The sequence below is a fragment of the Gobio gobio genome (genome assembly GCF_949357685.1).
Source record: "Gobio gobio genome assembly, chromosome: 21".
Taxonomy (NCBI): domain Eukaryota; kingdom Metazoa; phylum Chordata; class Actinopteri; order Cypriniformes; family Gobionidae; genus Gobio; species Gobio gobio.
Window position 1 is genome coordinate 22111768 of NC_137117.1, and position 20238 is coordinate 22132005.

General features: G+C 36.3%; 1 protein-coding gene across 3 annotated transcripts in view; it reads right to left on the minus strand.

Moving 5' to 3' along the window:
* arhgef25a (Rho guanine nucleotide exchange factor (GEF) 25a) overlaps positions 1-19915 on the minus strand; it is a 77973-nt gene extending 58058 nt beyond the window's left edge. The window contains exons 1-3 of one of the 3 annotated variants that reach the window (XM_079802379.1): positions 19334-19846; positions 16228-16366; positions 12838-12865 (exon numbers count right to left, since the gene is read on the minus strand). In XM_079802379.1, the coding sequence (XP_079658505.1) occupies positions 12838-12865; positions 16228-16278 (79 nt within the window). In that variant the 5' untranslated portion in view covers positions 16279-16366; positions 19334-19846. Of the gene's footprint in view, positions 1-6952; positions 7043-12837; positions 12866-16227; positions 16367-19333 lie in introns of those variants that run through there. The other 2 variants (XM_079802376.1, XM_079802380.1) reach the window with 2 other exon arrangements.
* Between the last annotated feature and the right edge of the window lie 323 nt (positions 19916-20238).

A 20238-nucleotide genomic window follows, 5' to 3' on the forward strand; every position in this document is an offset into this window, starting at 1 on the left:
GAGAGCGAGAGGGAGAGGAGGGGGGTGAGGGGGCGGAGTTAGCAGCTTGACTTGCTGGCTATTCCAGGATACAGCTCCCACTCCCCCTTTTATCCCCTTCATCATGCGTTTACTCTTCTCATAATTTTTTCTCTGCTCTCCAGTCTATTCAACCATCTGTCTTGGACTTTTTTAGCACATAACAATTTTAGATGATTTCAGATGGCTGGTCCAAATTCAAGCCCCTCGTGAGTCAGATCCAAGATAAACAAGGTGGAAAATAAAAAACTGCTCGTGAGCTTAATTGCATGTAGTAATTATTTCAGGAGTACCAGGATAATCTCTACAACTAACTCCCCTCAGAGGAGTGTTCACAGAAATGCTGGGATGAGGTATGGGTGTGTCGTGTTTACTGTACACAGGGTTTACGGAATACAAGGGTGAAGGGACGAAGGTAGCTGTCTTTTGATTACTTCTGAAAGTTATACAGGCCTAGGAAGAAACACTGAGTTTACTGTGTTGAATCCAGAATATCACATTTCAACTATGTTTGCATGTTTTGATCATATGTCTGTGTTCATAATTCACATAGGCTGGAAGCAAGATGGCGAGTGTGTGCTTGTCACCTCTGATTTGATGTTCTGTTGCAGCATTGGTGATTTACAATGGCATTTCATCACAAGAAATGTGGGATTGTTATTGAGGTAAAGCTGACACAAGGGCTTATCCCTCCAGACATAACCAGCAGTAAAGGCTGGTTTAAACCCCAGGTTTAGCAATTTTTTTGTTATATGTTATATTATACATGTCACTATAATATTACAGATAATAAATAGCTATGATAATTAGCTCTGTTAGAATATCTTTTTGCCCTCAAACTTTCACAGGCTGTTAGATTTTAGCGACTAAAAAAATTGTTGAATGACAAATATGTTAAGTATGTCAAGTCAAGTCACCCTTATTTATATAGGGCTTTTTACAATGCCAATTGTTTCAAAGCAGCTTCACAGTGTTAAACTGGAAAATAATGCAACAGAATTTGATTCGGCTGTACAGCCGCTCTGGAGAAAACAGTGATGTCATCCAGCTCAGTTCAATTATCATATAGTGTCAATGTGGGCAGATCAGTAATACAGTTGAATAGTTAGAATATTTGAATGTCAAGTGAATAAGCAGTTATTAAAGTTATGACAATTATCCCATAACTTACTCACCCTCAAGCCATCCTAGGTTTAAATTACATTTTTCTTTCACCCGAACACAATCATAGTTATATTAAATAATATCCTGGCTCTTCCCAGCTTTGTAGTGGCCTTGAATAGTTTTTAGAGTTTTTGAAGCTCCCATAATAAAAGTAATCCATACATCTCCAGTGGGTTAATAAATGACTTCTGAAGTGAAGCGATGGGTTTTTATAAGAAAAATATCCATATTTAAAACTATAATCACTGGCTTCCGGCAATGGCCGTTAGGCATGTTCACAAGAGAGTCAAGTTACCGCAGAAGGGTGACCTCTGACTCGACGTATTACATAGGACATAGCTCCTCTTCTCTTATATCAATATCCTCAGACATTTTTCTATAAAATTTCTCATTCTAGACTTCTAGTTCTAATTCGTGACCAGCTTTTTGTTTTGCTCTATCCTCTGTGCTTCCGTGGTCGTCAATTCACAACTAAGCTTACGCTCGTTTTACGTCATACATCGGGTCAGAGGTCACCCTTTTGCCGGAACTCTGTGTTCGGCTGAAAGAAGAAAGTCATATACACCTAGGATGGCTTGAGGGTGAGTAATTTATGGCATCATTTTCATTTTTGGGTGAACTATTTCTTTAAAGTTGATGCTGTACTACTTGTCTAATTAATAGCCATGTTTACATCCAAATTTATGTGAAACAGAAAAGAAAAAAAACAACAATTCCAACTGCCCAAAAAAAATATGAATAGATAGATTTTTCACAAGATTAAACAACAATGCTAATACATCTGCAAACCTGGATAAAACCTGACTACCATTGATCTCATATTCATGTATAAAAGAAAAACCTTAACCCAGGATTTACAGATGTGCCATGCAAATCTCTAAACCTGACTACCCAGGATTAATGACCAAAACAAGATAAAAGTAAGAATGATATGGATATAGAATGACCCTGGGTCAAAGGGATAGCCTATTAAGCAGAAGAAAGAAAGCTGCAAGAAATGTGTAAGTGGTGACAAATGTTATATTTCGCTAAACTATCCCTTGAACAGTTTCAAGTGTGAAAAACTCTATAAAGAGACAAGGCTCGTGTAAGAAAAGTGTGTCGGAATGTGATGCTAATGGTAAAGAGCAGCAGGAAATGGAGTGCAGGCCTCTTCTCGAGTACATGAGCAGCTGGGGATTTTGCTGAGTTTGTGTGTGTGTTGATGGAATTAGTCTCTCTCTAGAGCCCAATTACCCGGTGTCTATTGCGGAAAAGCAGAGAGGCTCCATATAAGTATGATACAGCCAATAAGAATGGAGAATTCACTGAAGTAGCCAACAAACAATTCCCCAATCAGGCCCTGTTTAAAAGATAAAAAACATCAGGACTGTGACTACCACATGCTGAATATATGCAATGCATTACAGTCAAACAACCTATCTTGTATAAAATGATGAATTGAAGCCGTCTTTACGGGTACTTCTAAATGCCTAAAAATTGTGTGTGAAATATATAATATACAAATCTAGAGAGCAAGTGCATTTGCATGCAATTCAGTCAGACTGAAATTAAATATCAGACTACAAGATTATGTAATGGCTTCGTTTAGCATTATGCATGTTAATCAGACTGTTAATTGGCCTCAGCGTTGTGCGCATGCTCTGAAAGAGAGATGACATGGCATTTTGAATCCTTCAAATATTTGTTTACGCATTGTGTCATACTTGGCCAGAGAGATGGAAAATGTAGCTTGATTATGCAAAAACCTGCTGTGGCTCTATTATAACCATGCATAAACATACTGCTAGTTGGCCTATCACTGTCACTCATGTCACCTCAAATCGGCAACTCTCATTGAAAACAAATGATGCTACTTTGTCACTGCAAATTGCTGCCATCCCCTTAACACCTCCACCAGGTTGCAGTGTTGTAAACAGCAACCCATCTGCAGTGTCTGCCTGTGATGTGAATGGCAGAGGATTTTACTCGCAAGAACAAAGGAGAGCTGCATTTTCTCTCTTATAATCTATCATCCAACTACACAGACAAACAGAACAAACAGTATTTTGATTTGGTTAAAAAGATGACGAATTAAATTGAAACTGAAAAGGCAATTTTAAAGCACACCGTCAGATTCAAAGACTAACGCTGCACATCAAACAAACAGTGCTGTCCTGTTTCTGTTCTTCATTTCAAGTGTACACTGCTTGCTACAGCAAAAGAAAGGGAGTTGCATGGCTATGACAACAATTAGCTCTTATGGTGATGTTTGTATATCTCTCTAACCTCTCTTTAATCTCGCCATCCTCTTTCCCTAACCAGTTTGCTTTTTTTCTCTTAGCGATAGGCTACTTAATGAAATTAGCCATGACAGCAGTGCAAATTTTCACAAGTTGTTCTGAGCACTTGTTGTGTTTGCTTTTCCAGTAAAGGTACATTATGTTGTTTCTTTAAAGACAAGCAAGCAAATAATTTCAGAGACAGATACCTCCCTCAAAACCAACATACTGTAACATGAACATCCATGTGATCTTACGATAAATAACAAGCCTCATATGCGTGCTGTACAGAGTGCATTAACATTTCTGATCAGTAGAGGGAGTGTATACAAAGTGCCTGGGCATTGTTCAAGTCTTTACCACTCTCATGAATCTTCTACTCTGATTTGATCACACACAAACTTCTGGGAAATATTAAGGTAAGGTGCCTAGTCTTTTATTGAAAAGTACATGTATTGTCCCATTAAATGTCTAAATAATGCATTTCTGTTAAAATCACAACCATGTTCAGAATCAGAATGGCAACTTTATTTGCTGAACAAGTTAGTCTACTAAACAATTTTCAGAAATAAATAATATCTAAACTTTGAATATTGTAATCCATCAGAACATACACATTTTAGAATTCCATGACAACAGGGCAAAAGAACCAACGAAGGAATGTGAGGTGAATAGCACATTTAAACCCATACCCCTCTCCTCTCTCTTACCATTCCTCTGTTCTTCCCTCACCCTTTCCTGTTTATTCACTCATTCTCCCCACTTCATTGCCTCCATTTATGTGTCTACCCAGGCACGCACATATTCAACACACATATAAACTCATCCAGACACACCCTCATACATAGGCCTACTGTATTGCACTAGAGCTGCGTGAATCGTTCAAAGATCACGTTTGTAAGGCGGCATATCTCGGCTGCCACGTCATTAAGCACCCGTTGTTTCTTGTCCTTCATTCAGCTCATTTTGAAGGATGCAACAAGTGAATCCTCCACGTCCTTCAATCACCCACAATCATTTGCACACATTTCAATTCACAAAAAAGAACTGATGGAAAACGAGTCGGTACAGAGCTTGTCTGAGTTCATTATGAAATGTAAGAAAAGGAAAAAAGAAAATTCGGAGACTTTATCTAATATAAAGATTTGTAATACTTAAGTATTTTTCCAAAATTAAGATCCAAATAAATTTATATATATATATATATATATATATATAGCAGCAATTTACATTTTATGTTATTTTGTTTAGTTGTCTACTCGTGGGAGAAATGTGATCTTTAAACAAAATAAAATCATGATTCTCAATTTATTCAGAATTGTGTATGCACACATGAACATGATATATACATATATATATATATATATATATATATATATATATATATATTATATATATATATATATATATATATATATATATATATATATATATATATATATATATATATATATATATATATATATATATATAAAAATTAGGGCTGTCAAAAGATGAATCGCGATTAATCGCATCCAAAATAAAAGTTTGTAATTACATAATATATGTGTGTGTACTCTGTTAATTATTATTTATATATAAATACACACACAAGCATGTATATATTTAAGAAAAATATATAATTTTTATATATAAAACATTTATATTTATATATATTATAGATTATAATGTATATACAGTATATACATGCAAATATCTCTTAAATATATACATGAATGTGTGTGTTTTTATATATAAATAATAATTAACAGAGTACACACACATATATTATGTAAACACAAACTTTTATTTTGGATGCGATTAATCTTTTGACAGCCCTAAAATAAATATATATATATACATATACATATACACACTCACCTCAAGGATTATTAGGATCACCATACTAATACTGTGTTTGACCCCCTTTCGCCTTCAGAACTGCCTTAATTCTACGTGGCATTGATTCAACAAGGTGCTGAAAGCATTCTTTAGAAATGTTGGCCCATATTGATAGGATAGCATCTTGCAGTTGATGGAGATTTGTGGGATGCACATCCAGGGCACGAAGCTCCGGTTCCACCACATCCCAAAGATTCTCTATTGGGTTGAGATCTGGTGACTGTGGGGGCCATTTTAGTACAGTGAACTCATTGTCATGTTCAAGAAACCAATTTGAAATGATTCAAGCTTTGTGACATGGTGCATTATCCTGCTGGAAGTAGCCATCAGAGGATGGGTACATGGTGGTCATAAAGGGATGGACATGGTCAGAAACAATGCTCAGGTAGGCCGTGGCATTTAAACGATGCCCAATTGGCACTAAGGGGCCTAAAGTGTGCCAAGATAATATATCCCCCACACCATTACACCACCACCACCAGCCTGCACAGTGGTAACAAGGCATGATGGATCCATGTTCTCATTCTGTTTACGCCAAATTCTGACTCTACCATCTGAATGTCTCAACAGAAATCGAGACTCATCAGACCAGGCAACATTTTTCCAGTCTTCAACTGTCCAATTTTGGTGAGCTTGTGCAAATTGTAGCCTCTTTTTCCTATTTGTAGTGGAAATGAGTGGTACCCGGTGGGGTCTTCTGCTGTTGTAGCCCATCCGCCTCAAGATTGTGCGTGTTGTGGCTTCACAAATGCTTTGCTGCAGACCTCGGTTGTAACGAGAGGTTATTTCAGTCAAAGTTGCTCTTCTCTCAGCTTGAATCAGTCGGCCCATTCTCCTCTGACCTCTAGCATCAACAAGGCATTTTCGCCCACAGGACTGCAGCACACTGGATGTTTTTCCCTTTTCACACCATTCTTTGTAAACCCTAGAAATGGTTGTGCGTGAAAATCCCAGTAACTGAGCAGATTGTGAAATACTCAGACCGGCCCGTCTGGCACCAACAACCATGCCACACTCAAAATTGCTTAAATCACCTTTCTTTCCCATTCTGACATTCAGTTTGGAGTTCAGGAGATTGTCTTGACCAGGACCACACCCCTAAATGCATTGAAGCAACTGCCATATGATTGGTTGATTAGATAATTGCATTAATGAGAAATTGCACAGGTGTTCCTAATAACCCTTTAGGTGAGTGTATATATATATATATATATATATATATATATATATATATGCGCTAGCATCCAAAACTTCAAATATATTTTTCAAACTAGTTTTCCCATCATTCATTCATCAGCCAAACAGATTTGCCTCAAACATACACTATGGAGCAGAACATTATTGTGTTGGGATGCTCATGTTTGTGTACATAAATACATAGACATAAAAACTGAATGGACAAATAGCTTAATGTAAATTTGGCTCTGTTTTCCCACTCCTCTCTGACTTGTTTTTACACATACTGATGATAATGATGGATTCTGGCAGTGCTCACCGCATGCTAATTACACAAACAATGATTCAAGCTTTGACAGTGACAAGAACAATGAAAATACGAGTAGGAGTGAGTTCAAGGTCAGCAAGCTTAAATTTACCTTAATGTGTGTATGGAAATGAAGTAAACTTACTTAATTCACTTCCCCTCTCTCCGCTTCTCCAGCCCATTCTAAATCACACTATGCAATGCCTTAACCATACTGTGTTTTTATTGGGATGTTTAGACCTCTTCAATTCTCATTCTTCCTCTTTCTCTTTCTAAAAGCAGGAGCTCCAATTAAGGCCTGCATGAATAGGCAGCAGTGTGTGAGAACAGAGAGACAGCTGGCAGAAAGCCGGCTGGCTCCAGTGAGCTGGTGTTGTATGCTCTGCACTTTGTTTGCTGGTCTGTCCCAACCCAGGCCAAGAGATTGGCCAGGACTCACAAAAATATATACAAAAATGTGTACACACACACACACACACACACACACTCACTCACTCACATATTCAGACACAAGGGATGTGCACCATATATATACACAAAATAACTAAATAAAATCATGATTCTCAATTTATTCAGAATAGTGTATGCACACATAAATGTATATATACAGGTGCTGGTCATATAATTAGAATATCATCAAAAAGTTTTTCACTAATTCCATTCAAAAAGTGAAACTTGTATATTATATTCATTCATTAAACACAGATTGATATATTTCCAATGTTTATTTATTTTAATTTTGATGATTATAACTGACAACTAAGGAAAATCTATGTTATTTTGAAATATATCAGTCTGTGTGTAATGAATGAATATAATATACAAGTTTTAAATTTGAAATGAGGTTGCAGATAAGATACAGAATTTAACATTGTAAATTCTAATTTAAGGATTTTTAACTAAAGTATAATCATATTAATAAAATAATTAATTCATATTCATTTTATATTTCATATTAAATTCCGTTTTCAGTATTAATTACCCATAAAATATTACCCCGGGGTATTTTCAGAAACATATGATAACAATAAATGTTTGAAATGTCACCTAAATTGGGGGTCAGTAAGAGTGATTTATAAGATTTCTATTTTAAATTAATTCTGTCCTTTTGAACTTTCTATTCATCAAAATTCTGAAAAAAAAACAAAATTTCCACAAAAAAAGGTTCCCAAGCAAAAAAAAAAAAAAGTAATGTAATGTAACTACATAGGTTAAGGTTCGGTATAGGGGGTACAGGGTTAGTACAGAGTTATTACGCAGTGTCATTATTACTACAATAAGTATGTAAATGCAAAACAGGTCTTTCAAAAACATACAAAAAATCTTACCAACCCATAGACACACAATACACAAAATCACATTTAAATACATGAAATACATGTCATTCATACAAACATAGATGCATATAAGCACATGCATGAAATATGACTGCATGAAAAAACGTATCAAGCGATGCCTCCCACAATCCCTCTCACCAGAACTCCCCATTCCTTGCATACTGTATTTAAACAGATGCACCTCAGCTGAGTACTCTCCCTAGATCCTATAAATCCAGTCACTAAGATGTCCCGAAGAGGATTTTCAGGATTTTTAAAGATTAGTGTTGAGATATTTAAACATTCAGGTTTACCTAAGGTAAACACAATCCTTCTTACCATCTAGACATGCAATAAAGTTCATTCAACCACAAATAAGGCAGAGATTATGTAAAGCATATCTGTTTTAAATTATACTATATACAGACACCAAACGTCTGCTTCCATTTCCATATAAAGTCTCCTCTTACATCTTATTCTGATGTCTAGAGCAGCATGCATTTCCTCTGTCCTTTATCTCATCCTGGGATTTCTGTTCATAAAACATCACAGTGTGGAAATGCCATCTGTGGACCAGTTTTGTTCCCCGATACATAATGAAGCAGATCATTAAGTCTGATCTCTGCAGATGCAGACTGCTGTCTCTGTCCGCATGAATGTCTGAACACTGTAGCCCAAAAGACAATGACTCAACATTGTCAGGCTAGCCTTTTCTCATCTTACGATCAAAGACTACCTCCCCAGAGCACTGCTCTTCATGAGAACTTGGCTAAGGCATTTGGAGGAAAGTGTAGCAACCTCTGCTCTGATTAATGACCAACATGGCAACAGTTAACAGCAAAGAGCCCAAACAAAACAGACCAACGTCCACAACATGACCCATCCAATTCCTAAACTCCAACCTAAACCACAGACCTTATAATAACGGGACGCATCTCACCCAACAGTCACCATATATCAACATCCAGTGGATAAACACAACACAGAGAAATATACAAACAGCCCTACAGCTTTACGACGTGGCTGACACAAGCTCAGACTGTTCTAGGAGCTGATTGAAAGGATAATGTCTGATGGTTGTTGGGTGTGACGGTTTGGCTTCCGGCCTAGAGCCCCAGTGCAGAGGCCAGCAGTTTATCACTGTGTCACCCGCTTTGGATCATTAACTCAAGAGGATGTCTTTGCTCCTTTGGCTTTTGGCTTGCTCAGTTGGGGACACTAAATATTTAACTATATTACTTTCTATTAAATTCTGTTGCATTATTTTCCTGTTACCACTGTAAAGCTGCTTTGAAACAATCTGCATTGTAAAAAGCGCTATATAAATAAAGGTGACTTGAATTAACAACAAATTCTTTTCATATGCTTTGACCTAATTTAGATTTAGATTTAAAGGGATAGTTCACCCAAAAATGAAAATTAGCAAATCATTTACTCACCCTCAAGTCATCCTAGGTGTATATGACATTCTTCTTTCAGACGAATAAAATCTGAGTTATATTACAAAAGTCCAGGCTAATCCAAGCATTAGAATTGGATTCATGGCTCTGGGGTGTTAATAAAGGCCTTCTGAAGCGAATCGATGCGTTTGTGTAAGAAAAATATCCATATTTAAAACTTTATCAAGTAAAATTTCGGCCGACCGCCTTCCCCGTTCAATTTATTGAAAAATTGTTGAAAGTTCCCCTGCCGATCGAAAGACTAACACGACCAGGTAGGCTCGTCATGACGTCACGTACGCATCTTGAGTTTCACTTTCAACATTCAACACTTTTCCACGGAAGGCGGTCAGACGAAAGTTTACTTGATAAAGTTATAAATATGAATATTTTTCTTACACAAACGTGTCACTTCGCTTCAGAAGACCTTTATTAACACCCCGGAGCCGCGTGGAGCACGTTATTTGACGGACAGATGCACTTTTTTTTTGGACTTCAAAAACAGAGCAAAATTCTAATGCTTGGATTAGCCTGGACTTTTGTAATATAACGTTTTATTCGTCTGAAAGAAGAATGTCATATACACCTAGGATGACTTGAGGGTGAGTAAATTATGGGCTAATTTTCATTTTTGGGTGAACTATCCCTTTAAATCTATTATTTCTATAGTGACATCTTTTTCGTTTCCCTTTTTTAATTTTGTGGTCATGATGTGCACAGATTATACCTGCATATTTTCACCATTGCATTGAATTGAGGATGCAATTTAAATCCAATTGTATTCCTGAATCTGAACTGAGGTAGCAAAAGGATGCAGAATTTCAACTCAAATGTGAATGTAAGGAAGTAGAATTAAAATGAATTGAAATTCGTGTAAATCATTTTTATCTAGAAAATCTAAGTTTGTCAAGATAAAAACTGAATGATGGCTTGACAAAGCAATATTTCAAAAAAATATTTAAAATTCATAGGCCTCAGAACCAGAAGAATAGAATTGATAGACAGAAGAATGACAGATAAAATTATTAATAGACAGTAGGATAAATCTATAACCAGAAATGTTATGTATGTATGTATGTATGTATGTATGTATGTATGTATGTATGTATGTATGTATGTATGTATGTATGTATGTATGTATGTATGTATGTATGTATGCATGCATGCATATATATATATATATATATATATATATATATATATATATATATATATATTTTTTTTTTTTTTTTTTTTTTTTTTTTTTTTTCCCTCTCCAAAAGTTTCTGGTCGGTAAAGATTTTTAAACGACATCTCTTATGCTCACCAAGGCTGCATCAAAAATACAGTAAAAATAAAGCTATTGTGAAACATTATTACAATTTAAAACTCTTTTCAATTTGAATACATTCTAAAATAATCAATTCCATGCGCCTTTGCTGAATAGAAGTATTCATTTCTTTCAGGAAAAAAAACAAACTGACCCCAAGCTTTTGAAAAGTAGTGTAAATAAAACGCTAGACAGAATGATAGAATGTTGGAATGACAGATTGACAAAATAATTATAGACAGAACAAAAGAATGATAGATAGACAAACGATAGAATAACAGAACAGAACAGTAGATAGAATGTTATTAGACAGAATGATAGAATGAGAGATAAAACAAAAAATAAATAAAAGACAGAACAAAAAACAGATAACTTTTTTAGACCAGGTTGGAAGAACACATCATTTCCCAGAACGCACCCTCTGATGAATTGCATTTCAGTACATTTCTAATTCTATAATTTCCATTCAACTATATGTAGGGAATTTTATCTCATGAATTAAAAGGAAGCCAATTCAAAAATTCTGGAAGTTAGGTTGGATTACACAACACATAGTAGCAGCAATAACGGTCAATGTTTATGTTCTAATAAAGTCTTGACATACATTAAACATATGCAATAAAACATACAGACGTGAAAACACACCCTGAGAAACCCTGAGGCAACCAGCACCAATTTTCCCTAGTGTGGCATGTGCAGCTCCAAATCTGTGGTAACAGAGGACCTTTTAAGGTCAGGACTCGCTTAGCCTATGGGTCTCTCGGGAATTCTGACTCCACATTCCCCTAGCTGTGTGTTTTTGTTTTTTAGCCTAAGGAATATGTGGAAAGGAGGCCTTTATAATGCGCCAACTTATGAATGGATGATTATTTCTTGCAGATCAAACCATATATAGAGTTTTTTTTTAGATACACTGCCACATAATGCTTTATGTCAAATATAAGAACCCCCCAAAAAATCTTATTTGCACAGCAGGCATCTTCTACTGTAGTGATGATTGCATGATTACTCTGACTGTAAGAGAACAATACATTACAGAGCAACACATGACAGAGCCAAGCAGCTTTGCTGCAACTGAATAATGAATGAAGAATTATGAATAAAATAATTATGAACAAAAAATACTGCAGTAGACTGAGCCTTGCACGCACATGAACGACTACACTACACGTTCAAAATGAATATGGTAATACAAAAATTATAAACAAAAAATATTTCCCAGTGCCCTAAAATATTAAAAGATGAAATATTTCACCACATAAAACATTTAAAGCAATATATATCTCATATCCGATTATGTCACTCTCACTATCTACGGACATATTCCTAGAAAACTGTATCAAAAACGGCAGCACTTGCTGCTTCCTGTTGTTTGTAAGCATTTAACCAGACAAAAGATAGGAGGTGAAGGGCATACATGTTTTTTTGAACGTTTGGGCAGTTATCCTGTTATGAAAGAGCTACTTGATGTGCTTCAAGGTTTGTCCGCCCAAAATAATTACTCCTAGGGTGGACAGTGAAGCTTGGGGATTTGGGGAAGACATAAGGGCTTCTATCCAAGGAAATGTCCTGAATGGACTGCTGGACATAAGGAAGAGAAGAAAAAGTTGACAAAAAAAAGGGTGAATGTGTGCACGCTACACATCTGCATGTGATTTAGTGAATGTTGGCACAGTCTCGTGATTCCACTGAAGCCACTAAACGGCATCTTGTTTCTAATCTTTAACAGATGGGTGATCTCCAGTGCCTCTAGCTCCTCTAGTAATGCAGCGGCCTCTTTAGCCATAGACAAAGCAAGAATGGAAATTCCACCCTGAGCCCTTCAGATCTTATTGATGGGGAACTGAAAAGTATTAGCTTGAAAAGACATGGATTTCGCAAAACGGCTAAAGCTTATTTGGTTAAAAAGGCCGTTAGCAAAGCAACAGTTCTCCCAAGAATAAAAACTGTGTCATTGTTTACTCACCCTTATGTTGTTCCAAATCTATATTTTTCTGTGAAACACAAAAGGGGAACATTTGAATAATATTCTCCAAGCTATTTTCAAAGGAAATAGCTTTCAAGCTTCAGATAGGACGCAAAGGCAATATCTTAAAAGTGTTTCTCAGGTGCTATATTCTGAAACCATTCAAAAGTTTTGAGTGAGAAATGGCTCAGATCTTGAATCTCTCAGTGGTGTGTTCCTGAAAGAAGCCTAATTTGTGAACAAATCATTATTTTGTGTCAAATCTTCGAGTTTATCCAGTGCACAAAACCACTCTGAATAATTCATTGATTCAGTTGGACTTGGACTGCACTGATTTGTATCAAAAGCAGATCGCAGAGACCAAACGTTTCCACAATCTACTTACATTTCGATGATCGAGTCGCAGCAGTGAACACCTCAGTGGAGGCAAGACTGTCAGTGAATAGTGTGTATTTCTCAGTAAAATACTAATTTAGCACATGGAATCATGGACTGCTTTTGGTGCTTATGACATTGATTTTATGGTTCTTTTGCATCCTTTATTGAATCTTGAAAGCTTTATTCCCCATTTATTGTAATTGCAAATACTACAATCTCTTCAGAACTTCTCTTGTGCTTCATAAAAGAGAGTCATCCAGCTTTGAAATGGCATGATGGTCAGTAAATAAAACACAAAAGAGTTTTAATTTTTGAGTGAACTATCCTTTTGTGGAGTAATCATTTGGATCATGGCTTGGGCATGAAAAACAAATATGTAACCCAAAATCACAGCATAAAAGTAAACAAAATAAGTCAACTTATATAAGGAAGCAACCCTGATTAAATGGCTACAATGCTACTGGTGCTTGGTATGGTTTAAACTAATATTTAGAAGCAACAGTCTGACACTGCAATTCTAAGCAGACTCATTTGCGACAAACATCCTAGGGCTCCTTGCTTTCCTATACACCACGTCCTGAACAGTTAGTGATTTGGCTACATCATGACACATACCTCAGGATTCAGTACCCATCCCACTACAAAGCTCTTTCTGTTCTGATGGGCTCCATTTAATCAATTTAACTCAAGCTAATAATCACATTTTTTTTCCAGACACTGGGCAAAAACAGGCGAGTGCCTCCCATCTGGAAACTGTTCAGGGCAACTTTTCATCCAGTTTTCGTCATGGAAGATTAGCAAATATTGTTTCCCCACTACAACTTGATTAGGAAAGTTTGATTATCAGTTAGAGGGTGTAGTTTATTAACCACCTGTTTAGACCTGTGACAAAGCCGATCTGATAATAGCTCAACTACCTCCACTATCAAGCTTATCTGCACCCAACGGAGTCACTCACTACTAGCAACCATAACACAACATTAGCCATATTTACCCATTCAGACTTTCATCGTTGGACTGCAGTTAAAATAATAACATACAAAAATGGCATTTTCCTTTTGTAATTAAATCAAGCCATCAACAAACACTGGAGAAATTGTGATACGGCCGAATTGATGTTCACTAAGAGTAAGAACGCGGGCGTGATATCCAACACAGAATGTCAATAAACAAGAAATTAATGATGAGTAACTTACATTTAAGACATAATATTGTCTGTGAATGTCTAGTTTTTATGCATCACCAGTAGTATTTCCAAACAAAGCCAAGCAGGATCAACTGTTGCGTTTCAAAGCAACGCGCATTTATTTACTGAATGTTGCGGTGTGTTTAAACAAGAACAAATTGGTTGAGTAATCAGTTGTTTCAGTCCTAAATTAGTCACTTTATTTAAACGAATCGATTCAGTGAGTCACTTATACATAGTCACTTGTCGCCACCTACTGGTGTAACCTGGAATTCTGTTGTTGTAGTTTGGTCAAAACATTTTTAATAGATCTTAATAAAGCAAAATGCACTGTTGAAGTACTGTGTGTGATATATGAAATGCATGGTTTACTTACACAAAGCTGAACCAGTGGGGTATTCCAGAAAGCAAGGTTAACTTACCGACACATACATTGAGCTCTCGGTTGATTAACCCAAACCGTGCTTACTCGAGGTATGCTGGTTCCAAAAATGCGTCCGGGAGTAAGTTCAGACAACTGTATTTTCCCGGTTAACACACAAGACATTCTCAACGGAGCAACCAATGGATGATTCACCATGGAAACAGACGCTAAGAAAAGGCGTGCCATTCTACTTCCTCTTCTTTCTTTTGTTTAATGGCGATTTACATAACCTATTAGTGCACATCGCCACCTTATTTGGTGGTTGTGCAATCATTTTTTCAATCTTTTTGTTTAATAAGTAATCTTTATTCACTGAGAATTAGGATTATATTGTTTGTTTGATGCTAATTAATTGAATGCAGATCCATGTGTGAGATGACAATAAAATAAATAATAAATATATTTGAATTGAATTAACATTTAAACATTACATTGTTAAAATAGTGCTTTAGAATTAATTTATAATATTGTATATTATACAACTGTATATAACAAATTTAGTTGTATTAATTATATAACACATCTGAATACCTCTTAAGAAAACTAACTCTGAAACATAGCATGCTCCGGAGCAGGTTCAGAGAGTATGTTGCTATGGCTACTTACATACCCTGAAAGTTACCTCCGTTTTTGGAACCGAAAGTTGAGATTATCCGCTTACTTACTCTTAAACATACCCAGGTATGTCACATAACCTGCTTTCTGGAATTTCAATATTCTGTTTTCTATAGGCCCTGTCTTCCATTGGTCAGACAAACAGGTAGTCCAACCCCAAACTCATGCCATTGGTTCAGCCACTGTTATTAATGTCCTGCTGGATGAAATGGTCAAAGTAACAGTGCAATGTTTTGATAGCGCAAATCAAAATCGAACTGCGGCTTCAAATCTTAGGTGAAGTTATTTTCACCCCATGCTGAAACCATTATAATTCCATGTAAGCACCCAAAACATGATGATAGTGTTAACTGCATTTGTAAATATTTGGCGAACACTAAACACTGTAGGCCAGAATGTTTGTTTGTACTGTGGGTTGAGTCCAGCAGAAAGACGCCATTTTCTTATGGGTTCAGACCATAATAAGGAGATCACTCTGTCATTAAGTATATTGCGCACATCAAAACATCTCCTGATATCACATGTGGCAGGAGAGAGGCGTAGTTAAAACAGAAATGATAGCAGCTTTAAACAGGAACATGGCCTTACATCAACATCAACACTGGCATGCACTCCCTTGTTACTGAAGGTCAAGACTGTGCCAAGTCAGTTAAGAATCCCAGCTTTTTTTTTTTTTTTCAAATGTGCCTTGGCTGCATATCCCTCACGTTGGAGTTGTTCACTACCAACTCTTGTTGTGTATGTTTAACCTGCTAATACATTTGACCAAATATGGTTGTTGTCTTACTTGCTCTATCTCTTCTTCTGACTCTTTCCAGTCTGTCCCGGGACATATCATCCCAGTTCAGTCCCTCTGTGTCCCAAGGGGGTTGTTGTCCTGTCTTCCGTTCCTGTTCCACACTCAGGTGGTCAATACTCTCCGAATTCTAAGACCAAAGATGGACAATCACAAATTATACGTAAAATGTGTATTTTTGTTAGAACAACAACAAGAAGAAGTCTTTATATATCATTTATATTTTCTTTTCTTTTTTTACTTTTGCTCAGGTTTTCATTTTAAATTTTAAAGATTTAATTATTAGCTTTTCATCAAAACTCTTCCAATACCTAAGGAAACTCTGACGTAATGTAATGTTTAATGCACTTCATTTTGTTGATAACGAAAAATTATATATTTTTTCTTTGGTACAATTGGTACAAGATTATACTATTCAAATCAATGTTATAAACAAGTTGTCAAAAGTAATCTAAATGTGTAACTGTAATAGATTACATTACTAACAAACGTAATTTCTATTTGGAAATAGATTACAATTTGTAATACCGGCATACTTCACATAGTCATATAACGGTAACGGCACAATTTTTGCTCTTTATTTCCTTTATTAGTCATCATAAATTTGGTATGTCCTCATTGCTGTTCTGTTTGCCCTATCGGTTGACCCATAACAAATATAACTGCCAATAAACATTAAAGGGTTATTTCACCAAAAAATTTAAATCCGGTCATGAATTATTCACCCTCATGTCATTCCAAATCCATAAGACATTCTTTGATCTATCTTAAGGACGCAAATGAAGATCTTTTTAATGAAATCAGAGACCTTTCTGTCCATCCACTGACAGCCTACGCAACTACCACTTTCAAGTCCCAGAAAGGTAGTAAAGACTAATAGTAATTCATGTGACTACAGTGGTTTAACCTCAATTTATGAAGCGAGTGCTTTGTTTTGCACACAAGAAAAACCCTAATTCACCACTTTATTTACAAAATATTAATCTCCAACAGCGTTCGCAACAATACCTGGGGGTATTCCAGAAAGCAAGGTTAGCTTACCGTCACATATACCTTGAATTCTCGGTTGATTAACCCAAACCTTGCTTACTCGAGTAAGTTCAGTCAACCCAGAGTATGTTTCCGGTTAACACACACGACAGTCTCAACAGAGCAACGAGTCAATGATTCACCATGGAAACAGACGCTAAGAAAAAGCTATAAAATAAAAAGCCTAAATATTTTAATTGATTTAACATTTAAACATTACCTTGTTATAATAGTGCTCTGGAATTAATATATAATATTGGAGCAGGTTATCCGGAGCAGGTTAAGTTCAGAGAGTGAATTGCTTTGGCTACTTACATACCCTGAAAGTTACCTCCGTTTTTTGGAACCGAAAGTTGAGGTTATCCGCTTACTTACATATCCAGGTGTGTCAAATAACCTGCTTTCTAGAATACCCCCAGCTCTCCAGCACAACAAGTATGCGTTGTGGTGCTCTCAATTATGTGTGTGTGTGTGTGTGTGTGTGTGTGTGTGTGTGTGTGTGTGTGTGTGTGTGTGTGTGTGTGTGTAAGCAAAAATCGAGGTTAAAGAACTGGAGTCACATGGATTACATTTACACTACTCTAACTTTTACACTTCATTTGTGTCCCAAAGATGAACAAAAGTCTTACGGGTATGGAATGACATGAGGGTGAGTAAATGATGATAGAATTTTCATTCTTGGGCAATCTAACCCTTTCAAATTTTACAGAGAAATGTTTTAGAGATTCAAAGGTTGACTGTAACTGCAAGATTTAACAATATTTTAGGGTTTATCCAATAGACTGATATTGAAAGTTTACATTTTATATCACATTTACATTTATGTTCTTAGCAGATGGTTTTCTACCAACCAGTCTTAACATTCCTCACGCACATTTTTTTTTCTCCTCAGACTTTATTTTGGCAAGGGCAGTGGAACTGAAAACACAAAAGAGTAGTATTTTAAACCCTCTTATTTGAACTGCTAATATATATATATATAAATATATGTATATGTATAAAATGAGTAAATTTTAAATAAAAGTGTAATATTATATCCAACAAGAAAAGACAACACTATTTTGCCTGTCAATCATTCCCTTGTTTGTTTTCTTACAGTTTGAGTGACAGGTTCATCAGAGTGGTTTTGAAAAAAAGGTTATATGATTGAGGGGAAAAAAATTCAAACTTTTTTGAATGCCATAAAGAACAGTAAACAGCCATTTAAGCCTACAGCTTGACAGCTGTTTTAAGAAGACTGCATGCACGTGTTTGTTTATGAGGAAATGTCTTAATCAGTGCAAGTTTCCTGTGCCTGCAAGTGCTCTGAATTCACCCAGGAGAGTGTCTTTCGTGTCACTGCAAACCGGTCACTGTGTTCTTTATGTGTAGTTTCCCCCAGAAATGTTTCTCTGTCATTCTTTGATTGACTTCTTTGTTTATCCCTCCCATCTTTGTGTTCTTCGTTTGATAGATGTCATTGTTATGACATCATTTTAAACATGGATGTTCATAAACAAAGGGTAATTTAATCTTTGTATCAATTGTTTTTTTCTGAAGCTTTACACATACAGAGAAAGGACACACTTCACATTTTAATTTTAATTGTTCAATCTGTCATTTCTTATCCTCAAATACACATTCTTGAGCATGTTTGCAAATAGTTTTCAGTTAGATTGGATAACTGACAATAAGCTTATCCTTATGTCTATCAAACATTTCTGTTTGTTTATTTTTTCTGACTTTTTTTGCCTGATTTACTGCCTGTTAATCTTTATATAATCCCTGAAAAATAACAGCAACTGACTCTTTCTGCTTATGATTATGGTTATAATTATGATTATGACCACGCTAAATTACAGTAAATTTAAAATACATGTGGATTGTTCTACAAACATAATTTTTAGTTATATGTGAATGCATATTAAAACAAGCTTTGCTTAAAACTTTAAATGTCTCAGAGCACAAAATACACAATTATTACAGATATCAGTTTGTGCAATTTATATAATTGTGCAATGGTTACATGTGTTGCATAAATATTGTGAACAACTTAGTACAAAGGTGAAAGGCCAAACAAGTCACTCACCCACTTCTGATTGGGCATCGCCAGAGATGTCAGCATATCCGCCATAGCGCCCAAAATCTGATCGGTTCGTCCCTGGTTCTTTGGAAGAGCCTTCATATTCCAGCAGCCTCTGTCAATGTGACTCTCCTTGTCGATATTCCCTCCCTCCTTCAAAATCCCTCTCTTTCTTATGGTTTTTTTGTGCCAGAGCTTTGATTTGCAGCCCAGCTCCAATTTTGTATGATCCTCTGGAATGCTCTTGCACATAAATAATAAATTGTGGAGGATGGTCTGTTTTTGTCTCGTTTAAAGTGGACTTTAGCCGACAAAAGAGTGCTGTTGTCCAGACTAAAGCGTCTTCACTGGCTCCTGTCCTTCACACAGGTGGGAAGGTCTTGCTGTGGGTCTTAGTCAGGCCTCTCTTTCCCTCCCCCTAAAACCGGGGTTGTTCCTGAGATAAGGTTAACCACACCACAGAAAAACAGTAAAAGATAGCTTTCTGTTCTTTCTCCTTTCCTTTCCTTTGACAAAAGTAGCTTGTTTTTGCAAGCTCCTTGGCTTTTGGGACCTTTTGTGAACAGAACATCTAACCACTCATGAGTCAGCCTTTTCTGGCTTGTCATTGGCTGTGTAAATCTTCCACCCCCTTCGGCCGACTCCTCTCCACCCTCTACATCAATTTCATCTTCTGTTGTGCCTCCCTTGCACAACACCACACTGTTTCTTAGAACAAGTTTCTGTTCTGTCCATCTCCTACTTTGTCCTCCTCCATTTCTTCTTATACTTTCACCGTCATTCACACTTGTTGTTTCCTATCCAGTCTGACTGGATGACACATGCTTTTGGCATGGTGCAAGCATAAAAAGCAGCAAATAACCCAAATAAGGCAGCTGTGCTGGGCTCAGGGCACAGACACAGAAGCTGTC